The sequence below is a fragment of the Typha latifolia genome, chromosome 4 (assembly GCF_019914945.1).
Source record: "Typha latifolia isolate L0001 chromosome 4, TyphaL0001v2, whole genome shotgun sequence".
Classification (NCBI taxonomy): Eukaryota; Viridiplantae; Streptophyta; class Magnoliopsida; order Poales; family Typhaceae; genus Typha; species Typha latifolia.
Genome location: NC_133089.1, coordinates 1,217,924 through 1,242,478, shown reverse-complemented (window position 1 = coordinate 1,242,478; position 24,555 = coordinate 1,217,924). Strand labels below are relative to the sequence as shown.

The 24,555-nt window shown below is 39.4% G+C and overlaps 4 protein-coding genes and 2 long non-coding RNA genes across 8 annotated transcripts; 2 read left to right on the top strand and 4 right to left on the bottom strand.

Moving 5' to 3' along the window:
- Nucleotides 1-94: 94 nt before the first annotated feature.
- LOC140787512 (uncharacterized) lies at nucleotides 95-2,519 on the bottom strand. Its single transcript, XR_012108854.1, has 2 exons — nucleotides 1,384-2,519; nucleotides 95-265 (listed from the first exon to the last, which is right to left on the bottom strand). It is a non-coding gene; the product is annotated as an uncharacterized lncRNA (long non-coding RNA).
- A 78-nt stretch (nucleotides 2,520-2,597) lies between these two features.
- Nucleotides 2,598-5,439, top strand: LOC140787511 (protein DUF642 L-GALACTONO-1,4-LACTONE-RESPONSIVE GENE 1-like). Its single transcript, XM_073136466.1, has 4 exons — nucleotides 2,598-2,957; nucleotides 4,032-4,196; nucleotides 4,264-4,596; nucleotides 4,670-5,439. Exons 1-4 carry the CDS (start codon nucleotides 2,861-2,863, stop codon nucleotides 5,272-5,274), a joined length of 1,200 nt encoding a protein of 399 aa, XP_072992567.1. The 5' UTR covers nucleotides 2,598-2,860; the 3' UTR covers nucleotides 5,275-5,439.
- Nucleotides 5,440-10,244: 4,805 nt separating this feature from the next.
- On the top strand, nucleotides 10,245-14,198 carry LOC140786131 (potassium channel KAT3-like). Its single transcript, XM_073134350.1, has 11 exons — nucleotides 10,245-10,444; nucleotides 10,530-10,745; nucleotides 10,902-11,057; nucleotides 11,154-11,211; nucleotides 11,301-11,618; nucleotides 12,090-12,329; nucleotides 12,396-12,494; nucleotides 12,585-12,617; nucleotides 12,691-12,876; nucleotides 12,978-13,668; nucleotides 13,862-14,198. Exons 1-11 carry the CDS (start codon nucleotides 10,272-10,274, stop codon nucleotides 13,972-13,974), a joined length of 2,283 nt encoding a protein of 760 aa, XP_072990451.1. The 5' UTR covers nucleotides 10,245-10,271; the 3' UTR covers nucleotides 13,975-14,198.
- On the bottom strand, nucleotides 13,711-14,605 carry LOC140786133 (uncharacterized). The gene is made up of 2 exons (XR_012108561.1): nucleotides 14,369-14,605; nucleotides 13,711-14,061 (listed from the first exon to the last, which is right to left on the bottom strand). It is a non-coding gene; the product is annotated as an uncharacterized lncRNA (long non-coding RNA).
- A 528-nt stretch (nucleotides 14,606-15,133) lies between these two features.
- LOC140786132 (uncharacterized) lies at nucleotides 15,134-18,618 on the bottom strand. The gene is made up of 5 exons (XM_073134352.1): nucleotides 18,273-18,618; nucleotides 17,952-18,068; nucleotides 16,942-17,181; nucleotides 15,522-15,581; nucleotides 15,134-15,442 (listed from the first exon to the last, which is right to left on the bottom strand). The coding sequence occupies exons 1-5, from the start codon at nucleotides 18,390-18,392 to the stop codon at nucleotides 15,338-15,340; spliced, it is 642 nt and encodes a 213-aa protein (XP_072990453.1). The 5' UTR covers nucleotides 18,393-18,618; the 3' UTR covers nucleotides 15,134-15,337.
- Nucleotides 18,619-19,687: 1,069 nt separating this feature from the next.
- Nucleotides 19,688-24,485, bottom strand: LOC140786127 (interactor of constitutive active ROPs 4-like). 3 transcript variants are annotated; one of them, XM_073134346.1, is made up of 6 exons: nucleotides 24,189-24,485; nucleotides 23,108-23,268; nucleotides 22,016-22,576; nucleotides 21,105-21,173; nucleotides 20,868-21,006; nucleotides 19,688-20,791 (listed from the first exon to the last, which is right to left on the bottom strand). In XM_073134346.1, the coding sequence occupies exons 4-6, from the start codon at nucleotides 21,116-21,118 to the stop codon at nucleotides 19,892-19,894; spliced, it is 1,053 nt and encodes a 350-aa protein (XP_072990447.1). In that variant the 5' UTR covers nucleotides 21,119-21,173; nucleotides 22,016-22,576; nucleotides 23,108-23,268; nucleotides 24,189-24,485; the 3' UTR covers nucleotides 19,688-19,891. The 3 variants fall into 3 exon arrangements, with proteins under 3 accessions (XP_072990447.1, XP_072990446.1, XP_072990448.1); XM_073134345.1 differs by lacking the exon at nucleotides 22,016-22,576; XM_073134347.1 differs by lacking the exons at nucleotides 22,016-22,576; nucleotides 23,108-23,268 and having other exon boundaries at nucleotides 24,189-24,404.
- Between the last annotated feature and the right edge of the window lie 70 nt (nucleotides 24,486-24,555).

Sequence of the window (24,555 nt, the reverse complement as noted above, 5' to 3'; positions counted from 1 at the left end):
AATCCTTCAGAAAAAGGAGAAAAGGAGAAAAGGAGAAAAGGAGAACATTGCTTTAGATGTATTAAGAAGAAAACTGAAACAAGATGCCAGGGGATAATTTCAATAGCCATTTCAGAGAAGAAAAAATTCACAAAATGCACCATTTACATGTATAATTAGCATCCTTGGAGAAGGTGTCTGCAGATAAATACAACATATCATCAACACTAAGAAATTGAAAACAAAGCTCCAAATCACTTCTGCTGAAATTGTCTCTGATATTGTTCTGCGAACGACAAAGAAATAAGGTAAAAAAAAATCTGTTCACTGATATAGAATGAATAAGCTTTAAATTAAAAAACAAGAACAGCTACGACAGAGGAGCAATCTCAGAATGTTAATTGCCGCATTCATGCTCAAGAATATCACATAGTCCCATTACAAAACCTATCTTGGCATTCGGCATTCTTGGCCCTGAAATGGAGGTCATGAGTACAGAACCAGCAGGAAATGATCCATGGTCTGATACAAACTCACAATCATAGAACAACAGTACGAGGATAAACTTCTGCTGAGGAAACTTAAAGAATGTTGCTAAGCAAATTCATAATTGTATCTCATCAACCGGATAATAAATAGATAGTATATATACGCCTCTCTTTTCATGTACACTTGCAGACATGCACCAATGGATGCATTCTTTGTAGCCACACATGACGCACCACATTTTCATTTGTATAAAGGCATAAAAATATTGATAAAAAAGACATACAAATACAACAGATATAAGGGACAGTTCAGATGAGTAAGGAAGATATCATTTCCTTGAAGAACATCAAGATGACAAGCTACCAGTAGCAGGATGCTAGGCAACATTCATCAACTAGAGGATCATATAGGTTTTATCTTCATGGTCCCTTCATAATTATGTAAGTGAGAGGTAAAGGAATAACAAACTACAAAAGAAAAATTCAAACCAGAGAAAACCACTCATCAACAGAAACTTAACCAATATATATATATGAAAAAACCTATTAACCAAGGTTGTGCTTAATTCGGTGTGAGCAAGCCATTCATCACCAAAAAATCTGAAAAGCAATTGCTCCTCCATTATACAATAAATTAAGGGAAGAAGAGTAAAAAATCAGAGATAATAAAAAATTACATATATAGAAAATTGATTACAACTAATGACAGGGGAGAAGTGAAGAAAGATAAAAAATAAGTGTTGGCAATTCTGTCTCAAAGGCCTCAGTAAGTAGTTATGTATCTCCATAATATTCATCAGAACACAGTGAATCAAATAGCAATTAGTAGAGTAGTCATGAAGACCCAACTAGATGTTGAGCACAACAGCGGAAAAGCTGAACCAGGAGAATCTATCTGAGGTTCTTGTCATAATACCTTCTTTACTTCATCGTTTTCATCTCCATTCTTCGGCTTGTTCAATGAGTAATAGTATGCACGAAACCACCACTCATGGTTGACCCATTCAACACATACATACACATGAATTCATGGATAACATGTGCAATAGCTAATAACAGTAAAGGGGTATGTTATGTAAAGGAAAAAAAAGACTTCCTAATGGAGGAACAAAATGATAGACCTCTTTGTACATGTAGCGCCTAAAATAACATTGAAGGCCTAGTGACATTGAAGGAAATGAACGGCCGTCTAATCGAAGAACAAAATGATAAAATCATCATCTAAAAGTGATATGAGCTCAGATTTCAGTAAGAAACCACAATCATCACGTAGATTCTTAGGTACAAATTTACGTCTAATCTAAATTAAGATGCATCCTGTATAGAGGCCGCCAAGATTCAAGCCAACTAGCAGATGAAAAAAAATAAAAAATACAAAAATCCGACCACACCAAAGTTGCATCTTTTTGCTTCTCAAACGAATAAACAAGTTGAATTCTTTGCTTCTATTCCTAGACTGGAAGAACCAAAAAGGGCAAGTCGAAGACTTAGAAAAGACCGAAGTAAGCAGCAAGGGCATGATGGAGGAGGAGGAAGAAGATGAATTGGGTCGATCACCTAACGCAAGATAGGGTCCTGGAGCTTATCAGAGGGATGCTCCTTTAGCGTCACAAGGTCACGCCTTTCCTCCCTATCCGCCGCCGCCCGCCGCTCTCGAGTCTCGAGTGAAGAAAGAATGCCGAGCAGACTCAAACGGGTTCGGGTGTACTAACAGTAGGTAAGATCCGACCCAGATCCGGTTCTACCACAGTCAACTTAAGCTTGATTTAAAATCAAAATATATCTTAAACCAACTCAATCTAAGTCACTAACTTTAAGATACTTTACTTACCCAAGCCCAACTATAGATGGTCAAACAGGTCTTTCCCTAGATTCTGATACCGGAGCAGAAGCACGACAAAGCTGGCCATCACTAGACACTAGACAAGCTCCGCTACTCACAGACACTTTGCTTCTCTTTTACGTTCCCACTTAACCACACCTACCTCGTTCTATCTCAGTGAAATATTTCATCTGTGTGAAAGTATCTAGCATTTGGTATGAGAAATAGTAAGGAGTTAATCATTTGTTGAGGAATAATAACTCGTCGCTTTTGATAAAGCATGACAGTTTGCAAGAAAGGCCTGGAAAAGGAAAAGGATCACTTCACTTTGCCCAACATTGTCAAAAAGTCAAAAACGCGGGGATGAAATAAATGATCATTAACAATTTTAATTACTGATTATTACTAATACTTAGCATTATCCTTGAAAAAAATGAAGTATGGGTAGTACGACCAAAGGAGAACGGTCGATAAAAAGGAGTGGAAAGCTCCGAGTGGAAGCAGTGAGTGTCTTCCTGTGCGTCCGTGAGAGGAGAGGAAAAGATAGAGAAAGACGAGAGATCGAAGCGCGATGGAGAAGGACGGCTCCTCTACTCGGATTCCTCTTTGCTTCCTACTGCTGCTGCTGCTCCTGCTCTCCCAGTTGGTCTCTGCCGCAGTAGAAGATGGTACGCAGCATTGTCATCTTCTTTCTCTTCTCTTTGCCTTCCTTCATTTAGTTAGCTCCTGTGGTGCCTTCTCCCTCAGTTTTCTCTACAATAGCCAGTGATTTGAAGTGGGTTTTATTTCATGGTTCTTGTGGATTTCATGTACATTTTGATCTTGGAGGTGAAGGTAGAGAAAGGGCGAGCAGATCATTAGAAATGCGAGCTTGAAAGTTATGCTTAGATAAGAAGTTTTCTTTTTTCCTGTTGCTTTCTTTTTATCTTTTGCAGAGTAATGTTTATATTGAATTCTTCTAGTAGTAGAGAAATGAAGACATTCAGGGCAATTTATGGGCATATTTTAAGAATTTAGATTGGCCTAAGTTACTTGTTCATGTATGGGCTTGCATCCATGACTTATATATTTTTATGTTCTTTTAAAAAAAAAAAGAATCCTGTAAAATAATTGGTCGATTTTCGTATGTTGCTGTCAAGATGACATCAGTTCTCTAGATAATGTTGCCAAATTTCTGACTCCAAAACTATGTACATAGACTCTACAATAAAAGCTAATATATATATGTATATATTTTTTTGAAACATTCGAGAGATATTGAAAGAAGAAAAGAAATAATGAGCTAAAAGTTAGTTTAAATTACTGTGCATGAGAATTACTACCTTGCACTTATTACTGTCATGTGCCTCAGTCGTCACCTAGTGGCATGGCATCAAAATGAGCAACTTTTTGAATTGTATATTTAGTCATGTCGTCATCTGTTTTGGGCCTCATTATATCTCCTGAACCCAAATCGACAAATTGGCAAGGGGACCAATAGCACCAATGACTTTGTCCCGCAAGTGTTCGATGTAATGGGTCATAGACTGGTCACAGCTGTAAGAGGACCACGACAATGCCGTAACAGAGGAGTTGGCGTATAGGTTGGTCTCTATTCGCCGTCCAAATGAATGTGCCTACGTACCATGATATGCAAAAAGTTTAGGGGTATCAACTGGGTGCATGCCGTTAAGCTATCTCTGGACTCTTGTATACTTGGATTTGACTGGTAACAAGAAAGTGCATAACCTCGTGCGCTGTAGGCTTGCTAAACAATGGCGACTTCGAGACAGCTCCGGCCGGTGGATTTGCAAGCGCTGCCGTCGGAGAGGCAGCCACGTCTATACCCGGTTGGACCATCAATGGGACGGTCGAGCTCATCACCTCCGGACAGCATCAAGGTGCCATGATCCTCATAGTCCCACAAGGTATAAAGACTAGTGCACTCGTATATTTATATATAAGGAGGGTGATTAATATTTAAGTATTAAATAGGGGAGCACGCGGCGCGGCTAGGGAACGACGCAGAGATTGCGCAAAGCGTGGAGCTAGAGAAGGGGTCAGAGTACGCCGTGACGTTTAGTGCGGCGCGCACTTGTGCACAGCTAGAGGCATTGACTGTGTCGATGAACGACGCGTCGCAGTCGGTGGACCTCCAGACGTTGTACAGCATCGAGGGGTGGGACGCGTACGCATGGGCATTCAAGGCGGCCGCGGAGGAGGGGCGTTTGGCATTCAAGAACCCTGGAATGGAGGACGACCCAACTTGCGGTCCGATCATTGACAACATTGCCATTAAGAAGCTATTCACACCTGATAGGCCCGAAGGTCCGTACTATATATCAACGACAGCGCACTCTTTATTATGATATCCACTCTTAATTACTCTTCTCTATCTTAGACAATCAGGTTGCCAACGGTGATTTTGAGGAAGGCCCATGGATGTTCCCCAACGCCACCCTCGGCGTCCTCTTGCCCACTAACCTCGACGAGACTACGTCGAGCGTCCCTGGATGGACCGTCGAGGACAACCGCGCAGTCCGGTACGTCGACGCCGACCACTTCGCCGTCCCCCAGGGGAAGCGTGCAATTGAGCTGCTCTCAGGGAAGGAAGGCATAATCTCGCAGATGGTAGAGACCACTCCTGAGAGGCAATACAACCTCACTTTCATCCTGGGCTCTGCTGGTGACTCGTGCCAGGCCCCCATGGCAGTCACCGCCTTTGCAGGCGACCAGACCCAAAACTTCCACTACTCGCCCACGGGCAATGCAACTCACCAGCTGGCCAACCTCACGTTCACCGCCCACGCCATCCGGACGCGCGTCGCCTTCTACAGTGTGTATTATAACACAAGGAGCGTAGACCGGAGCTCGCTCTGCGGTCCGGTGATCGACGATGTGCGGGTCGGGGAGGTGTCTGGATCCAACGGACCAAGGGGAGGTGTTTCCGGCCCGGCCCACATTTTATTGGCCTTGTTGGTGACCATAGCTTTGGTATTTGCGTAGTAGCTTCTAATGTGGAGGAGGATTAAGTCCGTGTGGAATATGTTTGCAGTTTGCTGCTCTATGTTGCTTTAATTTGAGTGGTATTGCTGGTATTAATATATGCAGGGTGTGTTAATTATGCAATATATTCCTAATAATATACATTGACTCATTGAGCCATTTGAGGTGTTCATATAGGCCTTAATTATTTGGGCAGAAGGCATACGGAATTTGTAACTTGGGCCCTCCAAAGCTAATTGGGAAAAGTATTGTTAATCGAGCCCATGCGGTTGTAGGATACAGACGATCTCTTATAGGGTCCGCCATACCAAACACTAATACGTCCGTCCAATCAGAACAGGACAGCCAACTTATAAATTTGCGCCGTCGTCAGTAGCTAACAGTGGAGAAGAGAGAAGAGAAGAGAAGATGTTTGCGTTTAATGCCATCATATTTGGACTTATTATGCGCCATATTTATTGTTTGTAATCAGAATGAATCCTTTGTTTTGAATTTAACGTCGTAGTAGGTTAACTGCAGGAGAAAGTTCATCCAGTTTCAAATTGAAACATTAAAACAATAGGAGAAATAGTTGGACTTTCTTTTATAATGAGGAGAGATAAGCCATCCTAATCCTAAGCTTATTCTAGGGAATGTCATATCTCATGCAGACCTTGGGAAGACCTCCAGTATCGAAGAACTTTTCATGACTGCAAAGGGAAGAGACGATAAAAAAAAGGTAAAGAAGACGGTTCAAATCGTTGACATCCGGGACTACTGAGGGTGGTCTGTTTGTTGGGTCCTTTTTTAGCTGGTTGATGCTTATTTTTTTTGGTCAGATTTTCGAAGTCAACTCCAATATCCATGAAGTATCTCGAAATTCCTCCTTTTCCTAAATCTGGCATGACCAAAAACGTAGAAGCATCAAACCGGTTAGGTGCTGCTACTACCAAACTGCAGCAATAGTGTTCCTCAATAGAGACACAGAGAAGGACACTGGTCATCATTTATAATTTGAATCCTCTCTAATGACAAATAACTACTAGCATTTTAACATTTTAAGAAGGTTCACAGATTTCAGTAATGCCCTCAAGCCATATGATGATGTAGTGAAAGATGAGGATGAACAAGTGCAGTCAGAGTAGGAGCACACTATAGTAGCACAGACTGATGCGGATCTGACAGTATTGGTTCCAAATGCTAAAAAAACCACATCTTTCCTCCTCTATCTCGAGGAAACTAAAGAAATTTTGATAATGAAGTGGGAGTGGATGGCATCTTAGTTGTGGAGCTCATGAAGGAGAAAGGAGAGTGGACTGATTGATTTGATTCCACAAACCGTTTGTGGGCTTGAAATGGTTCAGTGTATCTCCAACCATTACCATGGCAAAATGAGAGCAGGGAAGGTAGTGCTTGACTCTGATGAATGGCAGCAACTTCATCCCTTTCCTCTCTTGATATAGTGCTTGCCATAATTTAAAGCTAAAAATTGACTCATGACAAGAGCTTAACATGTGTGTGTCAAATGTCTCAAGTACCAACTAGTTCAATGGAAACATATACGACAAATTCCCGCGGAGTTGACAATATTTTGTTCTTCCTCTTTTTGTTTTTCACAGATGTGAATCATTTGTACCAAAAGCCTAAGTGGGTTTAATCTATGTGCCCATGATTACAATATCTAATCTGATCCTGACTTTTTTCTTTCAGTTTTAAGGATGTTCAAGAATTCAGTTAAATTATCTATGCCAAGAATTTATTTGCTGAAATAGTTTCTGATATCAGATATATCAGTAGCTTTTCAGATGTCACAATATTAGCTACGACAGCATGAAACTTATGCGCCAATTGAAGTCTGAAGTATCTACACATAAAGCTATTTCTGAAGTAGCTGATCACTTTAATGGTTATCTATTCCAAGATTTGCTGGAATATTTATCAGTTCTGCATTACATGAAAAGCTTACTAGGCTCTGTTGCTGCAAATTTTCTGTAAGTAAAAGGTGGAAACCCTTTAAATAAAGAACTAATTATATAACTTCAAAGGCTACTACCCAAGTTCTATGGCTCATAGAATGGTTCACTGGATTCTCTTAATCTATTAATGGCATAAAGGCACATTCTTTGCAGTAGTATAATCTGACGGCCAGGTTAAGAAGTTTCTTTATAAAGATGATGCATTTTGGATGGAGCAGAGAAGCCAAATATGATAGACTTAGCACTAGCATTATACACTATCTCTTCTCTGATAGGTGTTACTTCAACGATAATTATTCTAATGAACCATGCTTAATTATGGTGAACTTTTAAACAACGGTGCACATTCCTCTTAAGTCCAATTTTTATCTCCTCAGACTATATCACAAAAGGCAGTATCTTATATATTCGAGCAGTTTAGAATTTGCAGTAAAAGGGAGATCTGTATAGTATATTTCAGAGGTAAAGAAATGTCCTGCAATAAAGCTTATAGATCATTAGCAGGTAGATATACGATGCCTCTTTTTCAACTTTAAAACAGCATATCAACCACATGCAAAAAGTTTTGTCCCACATAGAATAAAAAGATTGAAGTTAACTCGAATTTAAATTGGATTCCACTGTTATGCACATAATGTGATTTAGCACTTCATCTCACACTAGCAGCAGATTCTCATCTGCATATTAGTATATTTACACACTAGGTAGTACAATAATTTGTCTAGCAAAAGCAAAAAGGACTGGAAGAGGAAGCTTACCCACCTATATATATATGCAGGTTTCTGTAGCTAAATTGTTTAACTACAATTCCAGCAGCAGACTTAACTTCGGGTTGACCAAACCAAGATTCTGTAGCAATACGAACTGCAGGTTGATGAAGTCTATGAATCACAATGAAGAAAGCTGCATGCTGATCATTTAGTCAGTTGAAGGACAACAATAATTGTCGAAATGAGGCTGCTACTGGACCACAGGGCTCGCACACTCAGTAGTCACAAGTATCCTCTGACACGCAGCAGACCGATGTCGGAGACCAGAGTGTTTTAAGCAATCTAAGCATGCAATCCATCTGCAATGTCTTCTGGGATTAGCAAATGAACAGATAAATCTCTTGGGATAAGTTCTTGTTCATGAGTTCTAATAAGAGCCTTGTGTTCATTCTCTCTTTTTTCTCTCCTTGGACAGCCTCTGTGAACAGCCTCGTGATGTAGATATCAGAGATTCAGTTATTTAAAGCTGCTGCTGTCTAGAAATATTTCAAACTTTTTCTACTCAGCTACTGCAAATAGTTGCAGTTCATTTCCCCTTTTTAGGTGATGACAACAAGTGGCTCATTGTCTGTTAACTCTTGATTACCAATGTCTTCAGAGAGGGCTAATGAACTTTGACAACCCTCAGAATACACCAAAATTCACCAGCCTTTTCAACTCTTCATATGCACTAAGGAGCTCCATAGAATCAATCAACAGAATCTTGAAATCAGGATAACCAATTATAGATAACCCAAGGACCAGTTTCAAAAAGACAAACATCTCGCTGAAGAAGGTTTAATCTAATGGGGGCCAGAATGGGAAGAGGTGAGCTCAATAGTTGCTAGAGTAGATCCAAGCTTCATCATAGAGAGGGCCTTAGATATGAAAATTAACAAGAAGCAGGAATAAAGATAACCAATAATAAATGATCTCTAACTTGTCCTCTCTCCAACTTGTACTTCACCTTCTCTTATATCTTTTACTTCTTCAATCATTGATTAGAGAGAGAGAGAATTAATCACATATATGGTAAACTCCCCATCAGAACCAAACCACCACTACAACATGTAATGCAATAGCTTCCAAGAGCAGCAGATGTGAGCACCAGGAGATGAATTCTCGTGTTGTCTTTTGCTGCTGATCATTACATCTTTACCAAGAGCTTCTGACCCAGCAAGCCATCATCCCATTCTTCGAAGAAAAGTGACAAGCATTATTGCACCTAATGTGATAAACCAAACCACACTATCCTTTTGGCCTACAAGCATCCAGGAGAGTCACCATTGATGATTGTAAGCTGCAACAACATTGTAACATTTAAGCTAGCTTTACATGAATCACACTGGCTCAGCATGAATCACTATGTCCTGAATGTGGATTTTTCAGTTTAGGATGATCTATCTTACAAATGACACTTTGTGGTCCATTAATTTAGTCCCCCACCAGCATTGCACGTACTGAGACGCAATATGGACAAGGATCCAAAGAAGAGGGTCTACTGATACTGTTGAGAATGATATCACTTGTTTTGACATCTGAATAATGGTCTTGGTTAAAAAGAAAAAAAAACTCCCAATCATTATAACTATCTTGAAGAGATCAGTGCTAATATCTGACAAAATGTAAATTTAGTAGGGTCACAAATATGTTAGGATTAGAGTTCGGAGACATCCATCAAAACTTGACCATGCTTGTCTGAACCAGCAGATGCATCGCCCAGGAAAAAAATGTATGTAAACCTGGGATCTCAAGGGAGCGGCTTATAGAGCCTCCAGAAACAAGTGCTACTGTTGTTCAATTGGGGCTAATACCTCAATCTTCAACTTCTTTTTGGTCTCTTGACATGCCGTCAAGTTGAAATAATTTCAAGTCAAGGAATGTGAGAATTCATTAGTCTCCCCTTGACCTTTTGAAGCAAACATTTGACTGAGTCAGATTATCTGCCTTTCTTATTCCAATATAAAAATCCATACCACCACAAAGTTAATGGAATTCCTACCGCATGACCACACCTTCTAGGTAACCTAGTATCAGAATCACCATCTCTTCCAGAAATTAAAATGTCTGCCACTTCTAGTACCACTGGCATATGAAACACATGAGAATCGGCAATCCTCCTGTAATCCTACTTTTTCTGTTCAACCAATTATTTCACTTTTACCATGCCATGGCATTGTTATGATGATTAATATATAAATCATGGAATTGTATTAACTTCCTCCAAGTATAAATTAGACCACCCTTCCACCTGTTGTCAAAATTCATCGGCATTCAGTAGCATCAGACAACAATGTCCTGCTCTTGCATGAAGTTCAAGTCACAGTGCTTCTGCAATGATCTCTTCCAAATGAGAGTTCGCGGCCACAGCTTCCCCAGTGATTTGTTGCCATCTCTGGGAACAACAATAAATCAATCTATAAAGCTCAGGAAATATATAGTTTCTCCTTACAATCCACGCTACAGGTATGTGACACATTTTCTGCTACCAAATGCTTACGGCGACTGAAAGAATCACTCAGCAATTTCTTTTCTTCCTCAATTTCTTCAGAGTATGGGAAATGTTTCTGATTCTTCTGGTTGTCTACTCAGCTTGGATCTGCCCACTAGAGTTCGCATTTCTGAGATACTTGCCAAACACACTTTTGATTGTTGATAACATAATCAATGGCTTTTTCGCAATTGACATCATCCTCACCTTCTTTGTTGCATTTCTAGACCGAAAATCCTATCTCCTTGTTGATGATCCAAAGAGGATTGCCATCAGGTTAGTTTGTCAGTTCAACATCTAATTTTTATTATCGCATAACTTGTACGCTAATATGTAGGGCAGGGTTCTGAAAACAACCTGCCAATACTTTGTGCTGCTTAAAACAACAGGAGCCCTATGAGCTTCATAAGATCTGACCTTACAGATTTACAGGTATCTATCATCGTGGTTCATCTTCGACATGTGTTCAACCGCTCCATTTCACTCAATATGCCTCCCATCTAACAAACATAAAAGCAGCCTAGGTTTTAAGGTCTTGAATATGCTCAGACTTTGGCGGCTCCGGCGGGTTAGTTCCCTATTTGCAAGGTCAGCACTTCTTTCTTTCTTTCTTTCTTTAATACTTAAATAGTTGGATGTATTCAATCTAGGAAGAGAACTAATTGTGCTAATTTTTCTTCTTAGGCTTGAAAAGGATATTCGCTTCAACTATTTCTGGATACGGTGCACAAAATTGCTTTCAGTAGGCTCTTAGATTTTCTTTTCTTTTCCTGTTGGTCTGGCCCAACAACAGTTCTTCCATAAACGATAGTGTTCTTGTATCTACTGCAGGTCACTCTTTTCGCAGTTCACTGTGCTGGATGTTTTAATTATATGATCGCAGACAGATACCCCGATCCGAAGAGAACTTGGATAGGTGCAGTAATGCCAAACTTCAGGGAAGATGGTATCTGGATCAGATATATAACAGCAATATACTGGTCCATTACAACGCTAACAACAACTGGTTACGGTGACTTGCATGCAGAAAACACAAGGGAAATGTTATTTGATATTCTCTACATGCTGTTCAATTTGGGTTTGACAGCCTACCTCATTGGAAACATGACGAACCTTGTTGTCCATGGCACCAGCCGCACCAAAAACTTTGTATGTCTTCCTTTTCAACTTTCAAGGGGTTTATGTCATGATAATCTAATCATCCTTTGCCTGGACATGCATAAGCTAAGCAAAAAAAGTGACATGTCAAAACACAACAAACGATTCTGCACATTTTGTTAAGACTAATGCTATCATGTTCTCATATGATGTTCCAAAATATACTTTTAAACTTCACAATAAAAAAGGAGTCCTTTGAAAGTTGAGAGGAGAATTAAATACCTGTTAGCTGGTGGTTCGGTTATTACATAATCTCATCATGTCTGACTGCTAATTTCCTCCGTAAGTAGTACTATGTAAAAGTGCACATAATAATGGTGATTTTGGCACCTTTTCTAGTGTGTTCTGTCAATGATATATTAATAAAAAAGCAGAGAAGTGGCTAAAAACCAAATATGCTGTAGTGTTGTTAAGTAGAATTCTCATTCCCTACTTTGTTTAATATTAACTATGATACTGCAGAGAGATACAATTCAGGCAGCTTCAGAATTTGCAGCAAGAAATCAGTTACCCAGACACATAGAGGAGCAGATGTTATCTCACATATGTTTAAGGTTCAAGACTGAAGGGTTGAAACAGCAAGAGACACTAGATAGTCTCCCAAAAGCCATTCGCTCAAGCATATCTTACTACTTGTTCTTTCCTATTATACAAAAAGCTTACCTCTTCCATGGGGTTTCATCAAATTTCATTTTTCAACTGGTACGACATAAATTTCTTGTTATAGATCCTATGATGCACAGTTCACTGAAAATCTGAAATAATTAGGTAACTGAGATGCAAGCTGAATACTTTCCACCCAAGGAGGACATAATACTGCAGAATGAAGCCGCATCTGACCTATACATACTTGTGTCTGGAGCAGTGGTTAGTACAACTTTTAATTCTTCATGAAAAATAGATTGTTTTGCAACTTTCAGATTTACTAAAACTAGCTGATGTTTGATTCCCTTGCAGGAAATGAGGGAATTTGTAGATGGCATTGAACAAGTGAGAATTCTTTAGCTTCCAACATGTACACAACTGCCCACAAATTAGCACATTCCTGTATTATGTATTGCAGGTTCGCGGGAAAGCAGCTGCAGGAGAACTGATCGGGGAAGTAGGAGTTTTATGTCAGAAGCCACAGCCATATACTTTTCGAACAACTGAGCTCTCGCAAATTCTAAGGCTCGGCAGGACTACTCTCCTGAATATTATTAAAGAAAACAGAAAAGACGGAACTATTTTCATTAATAACCTTTTCCAGGTATATATAAGATCTGGCAGCCCTATTAATATCAATAAAAAGGTCTTAATGAATTTCAATAATTGGCAGAGATAGAAGCTGATGCTTCTAACTTTTTCCAGAAGCTGAGGTTTCAGAAGAGCTTATACCCTGGACTGCAGCAGACAGACCTGAGTCTAGTCCTCAAAGAATGGCTTGATGGGGATCCTACAAAAGAAAAGGAGTGTCCCTTGGCAAGGTATCCACATGGTTATCAACTTAAAAATCTACCAGCACGGCAATCTGTGAGTGCAGGAAATCTACTCTGCCAGACAGCAGAGAACAATGATTTGGCAACACTTAAAGAGCTACTAAGACGTGGGGCTGACCCTAATTCGATGGATGCAAATGGACAAACAGCTCTCAGTACAGCTGTTGGGATGGGCCACAATGAAATAGTTGACACATTGCTGGAACAAGGAGAAATCAGGGAAGAACCTGAAGCTAGTAGGTGGGTATCAAAATTTCAAAGAGTGAGTCACGAAAACAATATCTCATCGGGAATAGGAGTCATGGGAAATAATCACTTAGGATATCTTGCAATGGAAGAATCTAATGGTGAAAACAGTAGCAAATACCAACTTATCAGAAGTGCTGAAATGATGACAGCCTATCAGAACTGCAGCAGACATGCAGCTGGCAACAATATCATGCAAATGACCAACAAAAGAGTAACCATCCACATGTTTTCTCAAAGGGAGAGAACGGCAAGGGAACAAATGGGAAAGCTGATAAACTTACCCGGTTCACTTGAGGAGCTCCTCAGAATTGGTCGTAAGTACTGTCTAAATTGAATTATTAACCTCCAAAAAAAAATGCCAGCAAATAAAATTGGATTAAGTGTGAATATTACAATCCTATAATTGCAAAAGGTCAAACTTGCAGGATTTAAATAATGCATGTGAACAGAAAGATCTTTATGTTTTCTTATCCTTCACTTCATGAATCATATCCTCAACATATGCAGGTCAGAAGTTTGTTGGCCAACATCCAACAAAAGTGGTTGACCAAGAAAGTGCAGAAGTAGATGATATTGGTGTAGTTCGGGACGGGGACCATTTGTATCTTCTTGAGACATGAAAGTGCAAGCTGCGAAAAGCGCGTGTCCCCAACTATTGCCCGAGGCAAAGGCACAATCACAAATATGATCTGTACTTTGAGCAATATCTATTGACAAATAGAAAGACTGTCAATTATATCATCTACAATTTTTCCAACACTGATCGGGTCAGGATTTACTCAACAAATAATCTAAACAGGTATAAAATTTGTGCAGTAGAAGGTGCAGAATTTTCAAAGGAGAGGTTATGAAAAAGGAACGATGCTTGATTGTGCTTAAAATTCATACAGAAAGGCGATATATTTCCATAAATCCACCAATTGAACATAGAAATTACTGTAGGAAATCTACAACTATACATGAATCTGCTGATGAATCATGAAGTGAAAAGCAAATAAAATTTGACCAACTTACTGTTGAATAAAAACTAGAGGAAATCATTTCTTCGACCTGGTTCGCATTTAGCATAAGCAACCAAGAGAAATAGTCTCGAAACCATCAAACCTACGAAGAACACTAAAGGTGCACTGTAAATCCATTTGGATAATGCGTCAGAGACCGACAAAAATGGTAAAAGGTAGTATCTTTGGATCGGTGTGAGGGCAAGCGTGCGCTAGGGCTTTGTAAGGCAATCGATGGCGCGAAAGAGATGAAGGATCCTCCGCAGCGCAGCTCGTAGGACTTTAATACAACGTGATTACGTGGCGAAACATTTAATCTCTCGTATTTCAACACCGACGTCCGACGGCCGCGGTTCGCCGTGGCCGATTATTAATGCGCCTTGGGTTTTATTGGGCTAAACGAGAATAAGTATAAGAAGGTATAACGAGAAAGCACCACCCCATTATTCTTGAAAACAAAGACTAACTTTGAATAATTCATAGAGAATAAATACTTATTAGCATTTTATTTCCTTTGTTTTCTTTTCAAATATCCTCATTCTCACCTCTTCTTCTGCTGCAACGTATTCACTTCAAAGAGAGAGACATTTCTGTCGATAAATTTTCTTTTCTTCTTTTGTCCTATCCCTCTGTTGGATGATATGAATTTCTCACTCCATGGGAGCTGACTTTAATAAGCTGATAAGAATAAACAACTATTGGGGCTTGATTTACCATCATTCTAACAAAAGAAAAAATTTTATCTTAAAGCTACATAATGCTCTTCAGATGTCAGATCTAATGAACCAAACCTAATAACTTCAAATATAAGCACAGGAGCAAACAATCTATGCACATACAGGAGACCTTGTGATAGGCCTCAGCCAAAACATAAACCTCATAAACTGTCCACGATTGCCAAAAAGGATTGATTAGGATTATAGAAACATTGCTGCTGGCCTAAGAAACCCAAAATACATTGAGGCGGATGACCGGCGAATGCTCATGGGAAACCTTTCAAGGGGTCTGCAGTCTTGCCAGATCTTGCATCAGTCCAAGCTTTGGCAATTGTTCGTTTCATCTCCTCGTCACCTTCCTCGTACATGTTCTGCAGAACAAATCCATAGTCAATCATCACAACATGGAGGCAATATGTGAATGAAAAGAAGAGCAAAAGAAAGACTTACCTTCATCAGATCCATGATTCCTGCCATCGGGTCTTTGTCTTTGTCCACGCCTGGCTTCAGCTGTGGAGAATAACTATTTAGTACAGCCATCAAGTTTATCAGACAATGGTTTAACTAAGAGTCTAGCTAAACTGCTGAACACGTTGCCATAGGCACTTTATTGGAACTGTGAACTTCTTCTACAGTCCCCCATTTATCTCAAATTCTTGATGTCAATAACAATAGTTTGTAAAGAAGATGCGCGCAGATAAAAGCAGCCTGCATGCCTGAATCCTTTCACTTGGGTATACTATTTGATCTGTAATAATACTAAAAACTGAACCTCTTCTAGGCCCCCATTTATATCTCACTGTAAATCACACTAGTCTGTAAAGAAGAAGAGCATGGAGAAGAAAAGAATAAACTGTAAATAAAAGCAGCGTCTGCTTAAAGGGTGCAATTTAGGTAGCAGTTAAGTGAGACAGCTTATCTTTTACTCAAATCTAGAAATCATAAACTTTATCATAGTTCTTTATGTAACCAACCTACAAGGAGAAGAAAGAATATTCGATGGCATGGGCATGATATGCCCACTACTAATTTCCATTTCTAGGCATCAAACCTCTCGAGTTTTAGTTCAAAAAGCCATCAACATATGGATATTCATCAAGATAGGTCACTGAGCCATACCACATGTTTTAGCACATCATCAGAATCTACGCTATACATTTGCAGTCATCTGAATAATATCAAGAACATCTTAGTATCTTTAATATGATTGAGTTTAGCTCTTCAGTTAGATTGCTCATTATTAGGTACTTCCATGATGGAACTGCAGACCTATTTTCTTATTGATTGGATAAGAGTGAAAGGGAAGGAGAAAGCATCCACAAAGCATGAAGAAAAACCATTAACATCCTATATTTCGTAGTTGATGAACCTATCTGATGAAAATACTTTAGCCCCGTTCACTTCAGAAATAACTTTTTTCTTATTCTAGAATACAACTTTTTATTTCATAATAATAGCTAAACATCATAATAACTCTATTCTATATAAACATTATTTATCAAAATTACTTTTTATACCACACATTAATCAAATTACTAATTTATCTTAGGTATCTATCCCATTAACTTATTTTATATTAAATTAAAGAGTATTCATGATAATTTCATAAAAATAAAACTTATTTTTTCTATCTTTTTCTTCACTTTATATCATATCAAAGTAATTATTACACCATTTATTTTAGAATAAAAGTGAACATAAGAATAGTTATTTCTAAAATAAAAACCTAATTTTGAAGATAACAAAAAAAAACCTATCCTAAAATTAACTTTATTCCTAGAGTAAACTTGGCCTTAGAGAGTACATTCAATCTACATTTATTTAGTCATATAAAAAAGGCTAACTTATGAAAGTATCGGTATTGTTGTACCTTGTCTTCCTTGAAGTGTAGATCCAGCCAGTTCCCTTTTGAAGCTTTGATCAGTGTAATAACAACTTTTGTAGGCTTAACCACTACCTTGCATTTCTCAGGAACTATTTCCTTGTTTAATTTTGGTATGGCACATCTGTAATTCTTCCCTTTGATGTCATGAAATTTGACATCCACAGTCCTTGGATTAAAATTAGTTTCCACCTTCTCTTGCTCTACACCTTCAAGGAAAACATAGATCTGCAGCACATAATGTATAAAGAACTTTATTAGTGAAGCATGAAATAGCCCATACAAAAAAAAAAAAAAAAAAAAGTTTCAGCCAGACTAGTCCGGCATGGCATACAAAAGTAAAAATTGATGAAGGAAATTTCAATCTTCTTAAAACTATATCTCCCACAATGAGATGCCTTAAGCCCTTAACTTCTTTACTATCTTCAGTATCTTGAATGTTAGACAGAATATTGGAGGAAGCAAGTTAATAGTTGTATTAAGATGCTACATACCGAGTTGACATTTGATGCTCCATATTAGCTTATTTGACTATTTTATGTACATTTGCTTCATAATTGGACACGTTTATTAGTAGGATTCACCTTAACCAGGCTATCCCAAACTCTCTGCCGACAATGCTTAAAGCATAATTAGAGTAAGCCTTTGAAATTATCCAGCTTCATGATACAATGCTACATATGTACAGTTAACCAACAAATCCAAAACAATGACAATGTTGCCGATGAAGACTAATTAATGAAGCAATGTGATTGAACTAGTTCGGAACATGGCACGGGCAAACTGCCAGTGAGTTAATCACTCATGTTAGAAGCATTAATTCACCAATTAGCATGCATCCTCGAATTTATATTAGTTAGGATATCCAGGAAAAACTCCAAATTCCATTTTCTCAACTACATTACACAGAAGAACGCAACACAGTAAGAAGCCAAATTAATCACTGGTAATCTTAAAAGAAAAAACATATACTAAGGACCAGACAACAGAGAACATACCCTGATCTTGTCATCATCTTGATCCCAGCTGAAAGATCCTAGTGTGACATAACTCAGAGCAGCGGCTTTCTCACTGGAAGCTGTCGCCTGCGCCGCCGCTGCAGTGATCTTCGACAACTACCAATACACCACACAACAATCACGGGACAAAGAAGTGACAACAAAAAGCAACTGGTATGCGCTCCAATTTCTTCCAAAAAAACAATCTTTGGACAAGAACGCAGCAAAAGGAAAGAACTTTCGCGATGATAAGATTAGAAAACGCATATGGATAGATGGAGATAGGATTAGAGAAAGAGAGAAAAAAAAAAAAAAAGATACCTTCACGTCGAGATTACGGATCTCGGTGGAGAGGAGAGAGAGGACGCGGGGCCTCTTGGCGATACTCTCGAGGTGCCTGAGCTCCTCGATGTCAAGCTTCAGTTGCTGCTCCTCCGCCATTCCCTTCTGCTTACTTCGTCTCTAGCTGTCGATTTCTCTCGCTGCGAGATAATATAGAAGGAAGAAGAAGATAGTAAGATTAGATTAGTTAGTTTCTAGGGCTTTTGGTGGAAGGATGTGGAAGGTTCCAGAAAAGTGAGCCCCAAAATAACCCAATAATTGAATCTTTCCAGCTTTTATCCAAGTTTCCAAATTATGCTGCTGATGATGGTACGATACAAACCGCGGATAATAAGATTGAGATTTTTACATAATTACAGTGAAAATTTCAAAATATTATAATTGCTACTCTATTTTTAAAATATCATAATTATCATTAAAAAAATTTGGGCTGTTTGATTTAACGGCATGTTTCCTAACATATTATTATTAATTAACATATACATTTAAAATAATTAAATATCTTTTTTTTTAATTTAGAATATAAGATATTTATAAATAATTTTTATCTTATATAAAATAAGATATATTTCATTGTACTGTAATAATATTGGATATCAAAATCTTTTTTTATCTATATTGTATTTTAAATATGATTAGTTAGATTTAACTAAGGAAATAATATTTTTTTTTTAAAGTAGAATAATTTCGGTGACAATTATTATATTTTAAAGAAAAGTTTTTGATAGCAATTATATAAAAATTCCTTAAAAGCAATTCTTTTAAAAATTAATGGGCCTGGGTGCTCAACCGGCCCGGATCCGAATACAAGGTTTACCCTGGCCCGGCCCAATAAGCCCATGCCTATGAACACAAAAGTGAGACACAAGGCCTCACATTGTAGGCATTCTATAAATACTTCATAACACTTTTTGCTCCAAGAGATTAGCTCTATGTTCTGATATATGATAAATAACATTTTGTTTGTATATGAAAAAAGAAAAGAAAAAACTGGATTCTCCAGTCACTGGAGAGGATGCAAACTGAATGAAAAGCCATGGCATTGGCATATCACATATGGCATTGGAGGCATCAGGCATAGAGAACTGGAAGGACCCAACCGACAAAGAATTACTGAGCTCAGTTAGCCTGCAATCCAACCCAGCCTTTTCCAGACTCCCAGTCTGCGGCTCCATCAATACATGGAGACAGAAACTGGACAGTTTCCATTGGGTAATAAAAACTAAGGAGTTCCTCACTTTTTTAACTGGCTGTTGACTGACTAACTTGAACTAAGATCAAACACTGCAACATTATAAACAGAAGAAGAGCATCTCATGCATCAAAAGAGCTCCTAAACCAAGTGAATATATATATTTATACTTTCAATCACTCAGAATCCATGAGCTAAAGGCTTTTATAGGTAGATATAGATGCTCACTTAGATAATTAGTAGTAACTTACACCAGCTTCTTCATCCATCCAGGAAGACCAAAACAGCTTGGTTGTTTCATTAACAAGAACAATAACAAACACCATAAAATAAACATAAGCATAGCAAACTAATGTAGAAGATGGTCATCCATACTCTCCTCAAGTCCTCAAGCAAGTTTACTTCACTATTTATGCTGCCCCTTCTTCTTCCACAAGTCTCCCAGCATTCGAATCCCGGGGCTCCTCCTCTTCCCTCCGCCTACCATCTCTTCCTCTTCCTCCTCCCCCATCCATCCATACCCCACGAGGTGTTTGTCCATTGACCCGCATCGCCCCGCCACCCGCCGGGCTCCGATTCCCACGCCATCCCCGAGTGCCGCTGCCGCCGCCTCTGCAGCCTTCCTCCACTGCTCTGTTTGCACCCTCAGCCGCCTCAATTCCGCTTGCATTGCCTCCTTCTCCCCCTCCGCGGCCTCCAGTTCCTGGCCCAACCGCAGCGAATTCTCCCGGCTCGATCTTAATTCCCCCTCAATCTCCTCCTGCTTTGCTCTTGCTGCAGCTGCCGCCTCCTCGGATTTTTTTTTAAGTTCTGCATTCTCTGCTTTGAGAGTTCCCATCTCCATCTCCATATCTGATATCTTCGCCTTCAGATCAAACACCTCTCTGCTGTCTTTCTCCTCCTCTGTTTCGTCGACCATCTTCTTTGTCTCTTCCTCTTCTTTCGCCTCAATTTCCTCTTCTCCCTTGACACAATTGACGCTGCCATTAGTCTCGCTCTCCCTGCTCTCGGACTCGACTGGTACCACCACTTCGAAGACATCGGTAGCCGGAGAATTCACGCTCTCCTCCCCCGGCTTCGGCTTGTCCGACTCTTGGGTTATACACTCTTCGAGCTCCTCTACTTCCACCGCCGCCGCAACAGGCTTAACGGTGGAAATCCTCTTCTTGGCCTCATCGAGCGCGACCTGCGCATCCTTCTTCGCGGACTCCGCAGAGACCAATTGGTCCCTCAGCTTCTTGAGCTCCTCCTGCGCTTTTCCTAGCTTCGTCTCCAAGTCCGCGACCTTTGTGCCGCCGCGCTTTTTCTACACGAAAGATCCCACCTTTATTCTTAAAGTTGACTTCAAATGCACTGCGTAAAAATGGCCACCTTTAACCTACCTCGTGGAGAGGACTACGAGGGGAGCGGCGATCGTCCGGCCTCGGGCTACGGTGGTTGACGCCGTTGGGATCCGATAAAGCGGAGGTCTTCAAATGGAGCGGCACACGTGGAGATTGCCGCTGCGGCAACTCGGAGCCTCTGTTTTTGGCCAATCAAGCAATAGAAAGAACAAATTATGAGCCCTACAAAGATCAACAGCGATACAAGGATCTGAACAAATCATTTATAGAATTCACCTCGATCTCGGCATTGGATTTGATGAGTATGAGACTTCCGTTCCCCACTCTAGAGATGTTGTAGTTCGCCTGGATCAGATGGACAACCAAGTTGGTGTGAGGATGGAGGAGATGAAGCTGGAAATAGTGTATATATTATATATATATTATATATATATACATATATTGGCGTGGGGATACCCCCACGATTCAAAAATAAATTCAAATTTCAAAACTCGAGAGAGAGAGAGAGAGAGAGAGAGAGAGAGCTACTGGGTAACAACGTTCTGACCAAGTGGACGTTGGAGCGGTGGTTCGATCGTCTGCGTCCAGGATAGCACGAATTTCTTACATTTAGAGTTACTTGGTAGCCATTGATTGGCTGTTAAAGAGTTAAAAGAAGACCAGGTGCAGTCAATTCCTGCAAGCTGGGTGCACGCAATCCGACCCTGGCAAACTCTATTTGACTATTGATAATCTAATCGTGTATTTCTTAACTCTTATGGATGGACTGGATCATCAACATCCACATGGATGTTCCCCTTCCTCTCACTCAAGAATCAAAATGCTTTGTTTATAAGGGCGATGGGGTGGCATTCAAGATGTAGTCCATTTAGTCTTACTAGTGCTCAAAATATTCATTTAATGTGATAATAAAGCTTACCACTACGCATTGTACTATGATTGCCTAAATATTACTCTTAATTAGGATGTCCTTTTTAGATTTCTCTACGCTGAAAATTACTAGGCAAAGAAAAAAAAAACTCAATGAATCATAATATCTTCATTAGCAACACACCAAAACATTCCTTTTGTGAGCAATAAATATTAATTTTTGGCATTAAAAAAAAAGATCCACATTAACAAGTGATTATAAGCAAGCAAAACATCTACGGAAATAAATTGTGACAAAGAGAGCCACCAAAATTTACCTGCAGATGAATCTCCCAAACTCCACAACCTCAAACTTGGTATAGTATAGTCTCTCTCGATAGCACTGCTCACCAAGCTCACTAAATCCCCTCGGAAATGGTAGAGAGATGACAGAGGAACACAAGCTTTGAGGGCTTGAGGGAGGACAGAGAAAAGCTCTTTTATATAGTAAGGGGGATAGTGATATTGTTCATGTATGTTTTATATATATATATATATATAGAGAGAGAGAGAGAGAGAGAGAGAGAGAGAGAGAGAGAGAGAGAGATCAAAATGATGAGTGGTTGTGATTGAAATAATTGTAACCATGTCTGCAGCTAGGAGGGAAACAGTGTGTGGAGAGGGCCATTGTTGCTTTGGAAAGGGAGTCAAAAGCCTAAAGGGACAGAGGGATGGATCTCCAATGGTCTCTATGACTCTAAACAATCAATCGCTGCTGCTTATCTCCTTGGAAAGCTAACAATCTTTTTAATCATATCACTCTCGTAGCCTTTAGCAAAGTGAGAATACGGAACAAGGTTGGCATATCTTCGAGTGATCACGCCTTGTCTGCATGCAATCTTTAAAAAGGGTAGTGCTACTTATTATCCATCACTAATAAAAGGGTAACATACAAGAACATGGCATCTTTACGATCTTAATAGAAGGGTAACATACAAAAATATTCTAATTACAGACAATAATATTACGGAGGACGTTACGGTGGACCCTAAAGGAATTTTGCAGTCGTAATGTTAAAGGCTGGATGATGGGGGCTGGGTCAGGCCCCAGAGAGGTAAGTCAGATGAGACGTGGGCTCGGAGGCAGAGGAGCAAAAGGGTGACCACAAGAAAAGTATGCCAAATACTTAAAAAAAAAGGGTGCAGATCCACTGCAGCTACGACTGCAGGAATTTCTTGCAATGCGGAAAAAAAAATGATAAGGGTTGCTGACATGCATGATGGAGTAAGATAAGAGTTATGTGACATGTTGAGAATGGCAAATGGAACGAATGTTTTTGTAATGAAATCAGCAGTTCAAAGTCGCCAAAGAGAAGATTCAAAATGTAGTGGTCCTAAGGAAATAAAATCAAATAAATAGGAGATCTCCACCTTCTTTTTTGCTTGCACTTTTGAGCTGGTGTTCCAAAACCCTGGGTCTACTCCTGGTAGTATTTTGGTAAGCTCTTTAATGCGGCAAGGGAGTGCACATTGAATTCTAATTCAAAAGGTCTCTCCTTCATATTTTGATTCATCTACATTTAGTCCAACGCCTAAAAAAATTGACAAGGACTGCATTAAAATATTTTGACACAACACAGCGAAGTTACATCCAAAAAGAAGAAACTATAAACATAGATTCTTCATTACCTCAGATGAAAGTTACATGACAAGGGTAAACCATATAATGGTAAGATGAAACTATGAATTTGGTCCCCATAAGTTAGTACCACCTTAAATATAAATGTTTAAGAATACTAAGATTCTATCCCTCAAGGGAGAGAAGCTTCTATAGGGCAACCGACAAGATATCTGTGAATAGGCTGGACCAATTAAATCTACCAACCTTTCTTCTTAAGAGCCATGTGCCATGCAATTCTTGTTAAAGCCCTAACTAGCACAGTGATAGTGCAGCTGTGTGTGTGTGTGTGTCTCTCTCTCTCTCTGCTTCCATCCTTTTTTGAATATGGAAGCAAAAGGAAGGGGCCCATAACAAATGCACGTTGGGGGTGAAGAATCCGCCATGAAGACAAGCACTGCATGTGGGCACACTGTTCATTCACCAACAACCCCCCAACTAAGCTATTCAATAACTATGGAGAGGTCAACAACTCCACTAACTCATGACATCAACACACAACTGAGAAAGTTTCATCCTTAAATCAGTTGGGGTAATGTTTCTGATGAACTCACAAGTTCTTTCCCTTTGGTGTCTAGCTTATTAGTCAGAGAAAGTGGTGTTAGGTTGTAATGGAACTTTATTAGCTGGTAGGTATGGTAAACAGAGTCTATGTTCGTCATCACATTTGAGAAAAATCAATTCAGGAACTACATCAACTCCTACTTCCTAGGCAAAGAAAAGGCAACGATGGCCACAGCTTCTTTTCGTTTTCAAGAATTGTGTAAAAGACTTGTAATAAAGGTCTCTTATAAGAACAATTTTAAAAAAGGGGAAGTCATGAAATCAACTGACCTTGAGGTAGTCTAGAAAAATGAAGAACCGGACGATTGCACCTTCCTCTCACTTCTCAAGATATTAGCTGCATCATCTCACGATACCTTGGTTTAATGAGCTTCGTTTATATGCAACAATTGCCAATCATCAGATGTTCCAGAAAGGGGGAAAAAGGATATAAGAAGGGTACAGCAAGATCTAGGCCTAGAGGATAGATATCAGCAAATAGTCAATAAATGTAAAAAGTAGTAAGAAAATGATTTATGGTTGATGCAAAACAAATGTCAATCACATCGACGACGAAATGATAGCCACGTTGCTACCAACTGCAGAATTGCCTATTGTTGTTTCTCCAGGTGTGAGTAGATCTCTAGAATATGATCTA

Bases quoted from the DNA above. Each gene is read 5' to 3' on its own strand.
- LOC140787511 (XM_073136466.1), top strand. From the start codon at position 2,861: ATGGAGAAGGACGGCTCCTCTACTCGGATTCCTCTTTGCTTCCTACTG. The intron at 2,958-4,031 runs GTACGCAGCATT...CGTGCGCTGTAG, and splicing joins CTCTGCCGCAGTAGAAGATG to GCTTGCTAAACAATGGCGAC. The intron at 4,197-4,263 runs GTATAAAGACTA...AGTATTAAATAG, and splicing joins GATCCTCATAGTCCCACAAG to GGGAGCACGCGGCGCGGCTA.
- LOC140786131 (XM_073134350.1), top strand. From the start codon at position 10,272: ATGTCCTGCTCTTGCATGAAGTTCAAGTCACAGTGCTTCTGCAATGAT. The intron at 11,212-11,300 runs GTAGGCTCTTAG...TATCTACTGCAG, and splicing joins GGTGCACAAAATTGCTTTCA to GTCACTCTTTTCGCAGTTCA. The intron at 12,618-12,690 runs GTGAGAATTCTT...TATGTATTGCAG, and splicing joins TTGTAGATGGCATTGAACAA to GTTCGCGGGAAAGCAGCTGC.
- LOC140786132 (XM_073134352.1), bottom strand. From the start codon at position 18,392: ATGGCGGAGGAGCAGCAACTGAAGCTTGACATCGAGGAGCTCAGGCAC. The intron at 17,182-17,951 runs GTATGTTCTCTG...TATGTGCTGCAG, and splicing joins AAGATGATGACAAGATCAGG to ATCTATGTTTTCCTTGAAGG. The intron at 15,443-15,521 runs GTAAGTCTTTCT...TTTGTTCTGCAG, and splicing joins GAATCATGGATCTGATGAAG to AACATGTACGAGGAAGGTGA.
- LOC140786127 (XM_073134346.1), bottom strand. The intron at 20,792-20,867 runs GTAGGTTAAAGG...TCTTTCGTGTAG, and splicing joins CTCGTAGTCCTCTCCACGAG to AAAAAGCGCGGCGGCACAAA.